Genomic DNA, 3,797 nt, shown 5'->3' on the forward strand with positions numbered 1-3,797 from the left:
CCTGTTCTGTTTTCTCCGCCTACCTAAGGGTTGGCCTATGAAATGGGCCTAGGCAGTTTCTTTATTAATAAGAAATCATTCCCACATCACCTTATTGTGTACAGCACCCAGTAATTCAAGATACCCAGGTGTGCCAGCACCGTCTTGTGACCAAAGTAATGCGAAGGCTGGACAGCTCCTTCAGAAAAACAGCTCCATAGATAACAGCAAACAGTCAGTTTTCCGCTACGACTTCTTCAAGGTCTAAGTATTTCATGCTAACGTTTATCCCGGACATTTCAGGAGAAAGCTGACTGACTCCATATAGCTGCCCTCTGACCTCCATAAGCAGGCCATGCCTGACACATATGCCCCCCCACATCATGTACACACACACGAACACACAATGATGATTTTCTTTGTTTTAAATTAGCACCTGTGAAGCACCAAGCATGGCAGCACATAACCGTGCTGCTACAATCAGGAGGTAGAGGCAGAAATTCTAAAAGGACAATAGCAATTACATATACAAATGAGCTTCGAAGTTAATAAAACCATAAGGAGATAGAATAAGTTCTTTCCAACACTTAGAGGTGTGTGTGTGTATGCACACACATGTGCATGCTGGCACCTACCATGTCAGAATTTTCTTTGGGCCCCAAATCAGCTCCCAAATAGACACACTTTATTTTGAATGCTCGGCCTTAGCTTAGGCTTGTCCCACTAGCTCTTTTAACTTAACAAGTTTCTATTCATCTGTTTTGCCCATGGGCTTTCTACCTTTCATGCTTCCTATGTGTCTGTCTGTCTGGCCCCTGGTGTCTCTTTTCTTTCTTCCTGTCTCTGTCAAGCCTAGATTCCTCCTCTTGCTTACTCTCTCTACCCTGCAGTCCTGCCTAGTATTAGCTTTTTATTAGACCAATCAGGTGCCTTAGGGAGGCAAGGTGAAACAAATGCAGCACATCTTTATATAATTAAACAAATGCAACATATCTTTGCATAAACAAATATTCCTCAACAGCCTGGGAAGACCAGAAGAGGGTGCTGAACTCCCCGGCGCTGGAGTTACAGGGGGTTGTAATGAGAACTGAACTCAGGTCCTCTGCTGAGCTCTCGTACTCTTCTACCTCACTAAGGCAGGACCTGTGGTTTGTGGGAAGAGACATAATTAATGCAAGTGCTCTGATGAGCTGGGAATGGTGGTGCAGGTTTCTAATCCGAGCTCAGAAGCTGAGGCAGACGACTGGAGGTACTACCTCAAGAGACTCAAATGCCAAGAGGAAAGTAACACTGAAAATAGCGTTTAGCTGGGCATGGTGGTGCACACCTGTAATCCTGGCACTGGGGAGACAGAATTCCACGCCGGCATGGTCTGTGTAGAAATTTTAGGCTCATCAGGAATACCTAGTGAGACCTTGTCTCAAAAACAACAGAAAAGAAAATGTATTTAGCTGGGCATGGTGCACATGTCAGGAACCCCAGCAATTAGGAGGAGAGGAAGGAGGACCAGAAACTCAATCCAGCCGAGGCTTGAGTTTAAGCCTGGGACCCATACAATGGGAGAACTGGCTCCCCAAAGTTGTCCTCTGACCTCCATATGCTTGTCATGGAGTGTCATGTGTGTCTATCTGCCTCCCAGGGCTGGGATTACAAGTGTGTGCTACCACACCTGGCATTTTCTACAAATTTTGTCTTTTGGTGATACATCAAGATATTGTATCAAGAATTATATTGTATACTAATACTGGACGAGGTGTTTTCAGTTATGTCTCTATGATGATAAAATGTCCACAAAGTCTACCATTTTAACCAAGTTTAATACGGCAGTGAGTTGTTGTCTAAGCACCACCTGGCTTCAGAATTTCCCCTCAAACTCCCGTAGCTTGTGTACGGAATGAAATGCTGAAGATGGCAAACTTTATGGGTTTGTGGTCATGAGAAATGACAATGGCAAATGGGAAGGCAGTGCTCCCGATTCAGAGGATGGGGGGGGGAGGAAGCTCAGAGAACGCATCTAAAGCTTAGTGGTTAAGAGGCCGAGCGAGGATCCCGTGCAGGCCCTTCTGGCTGTTCGCATGGATGGGGCTGCAGCAGCCTGCGCCTGTCGGGCCTCTGCAGTATTTCCACACAGATCTGGATTTCTGCTGCTCCAGAAGACTGTGATGACCTGGGGCCTGAGTTTCCAACAACATGCCTCCCTCTCCAGGTCTCCACCCACCCACACCTGAAATCCACATTCCCTCATCATGCTGTGCAACCAGCAACACTGGTCCTTGTGGTTTTGTGAGAATGACTTCTGGATTGCTGCAGGAATTAATCACCCTTGGCTTTTACTGCAGTTAACATCAGTGAGAGTAATTTTCTCAGCTGGACTCTCCCACTCCATTCCAGGATATGCATCCCAAAGGAGAAAGAAGACCTTAGGGCAGCGACTGCTGGGGATGCTCCCTTCAGAAAACAGTTCGAAGAGGACTGAAGACCAAGACAGCCCACAAGAAGTCCTTAAGATGCTAGTAGACTTGGTTAGTGCCAGACTGTCACTTGGTTTTGGTTAGGGACTGCGGGTCAGATAGGGACATGGGCTCCCATTCTAGGCTTCTTAAACCCTTTTCTCCACCGGGCACCATGCCCCAACCTCTCCCTGCCAGTTCTCCCCACTCCTGTGAGGATCCCTTCTGTGACAGCTGATGGGGTGTGTGTGCCAGCTCAGCTCCCTGCATTTCTGTGCGGCCTGGAGTTATGAGCAGTTAAGAGTTCCAGACCCTTTGTCACCAACACGACCTGACGTCAGTCCTGGCACCTTCCACAGAAGGCTGTGAAACAAAGACACCAAAGACACAAGTGCTCAGAGCAGACACACGTTAACTCTGCTGACATTTATTTGTATATGAATACATAAAAAACAATTCAGATACAGCTTTAAATATTTTTCACAAGTCAGTACATGTTGAGATTACACACAGATATACAATCTTCCCCATCTCTAGGTAACTTACAGGGTTACAGAGAAGTAACACTAATTCCTTGGGTTTTTTTTATTAATTATTTATTTATTATGTATACAGTATACAATATTCTGTCTGTGTGTGTCTGCAAACCAGAAGAGGGCAGCAGACCTCATTATAGATGGTTGTGAGCCACCATGCGGTTGCCGGGAATTGAACTCAGGACCTTTGGAAGAGCAGGCAATGCTCTTAACCACTGAGCTATCTCTCCAGCCCCCTTGGGTTTTTTTAAAGAAAGTTTTATTATCATTGTTGTATGTATGATGTATGTGTGAGCACGGCATGCCATGGCACGTGTAGATTGGCTCTCTTCTTCACCTTTATGTGAGTTCCAAGGATTGGACTCAATTAAGCAAGCGCACATTGAGTACCCTACTTAATGAGCCCCTCACTGCTGCCCTTCCAGCCCCTGGGGCTGGAGAGGAGCATTTACTTTCGTTCCCAGCACTCAAGTAGTGGCTCACAACAACCTGTAAATCCAGTTTTGGAGGACCTGACGCCCTCTTCTGGCCTTCTTAGGCACCTGCACACACATGGCACATATACAAACATACGCATAAATGAAAGTTTAAAATAAAAAGCATGATTTCATCCATCAAGATTGGAGCCTGGCCGGGTGATGGTGGCGCACGCCTTTAATCCCAGCACTCGGGAGGCAGAGGCAGGCGGATCTCTGTGGGTTCAAGACCAGGCTGGTCTATAGAGCTAGATCCAGGACAGGCTCCAAAGCCACAGAGAAACCCTGTCTCGAAAAACCAAAAAAAAAAAAAAAAAAAAAAAAAAAAAAAAACACATGTAATTCCAGCACTGGGA

General features: G+C 46.1%; 1 protein-coding gene across 1 annotated transcript in view; it reads left to right on the plus strand.

Annotated features, from left to right (window-relative positions):
• Positions 1–3,797, plus strand: part of Ccdc125 (coiled-coil domain containing 125) — a 38,321-nt gene that overhangs the window by 32,547 nt on the left and 1,977 nt on the right. The window contains exon 4 of the mRNA XM_026788977.1: positions 2,214–2,501. Within this exon, the coding sequence (XP_026644778.1) occupies positions 2,214–2,501 (288 nt within the window). The remainder of the gene's footprint in view (positions 1–2,213; positions 2,502–3,797) is intronic.

The sequence above is a fragment of the Microtus ochrogaster genome, unplaced genomic scaffold (assembly GCF_000317375.1).
Source record: "Microtus ochrogaster isolate Prairie Vole_2 unplaced genomic scaffold, MicOch1.0 UNK11, whole genome shotgun sequence".
In the NCBI taxonomy this organism is placed as follows: domain Eukaryota; kingdom Metazoa; phylum Chordata; class Mammalia; order Rodentia; family Cricetidae; genus Microtus; species Microtus ochrogaster.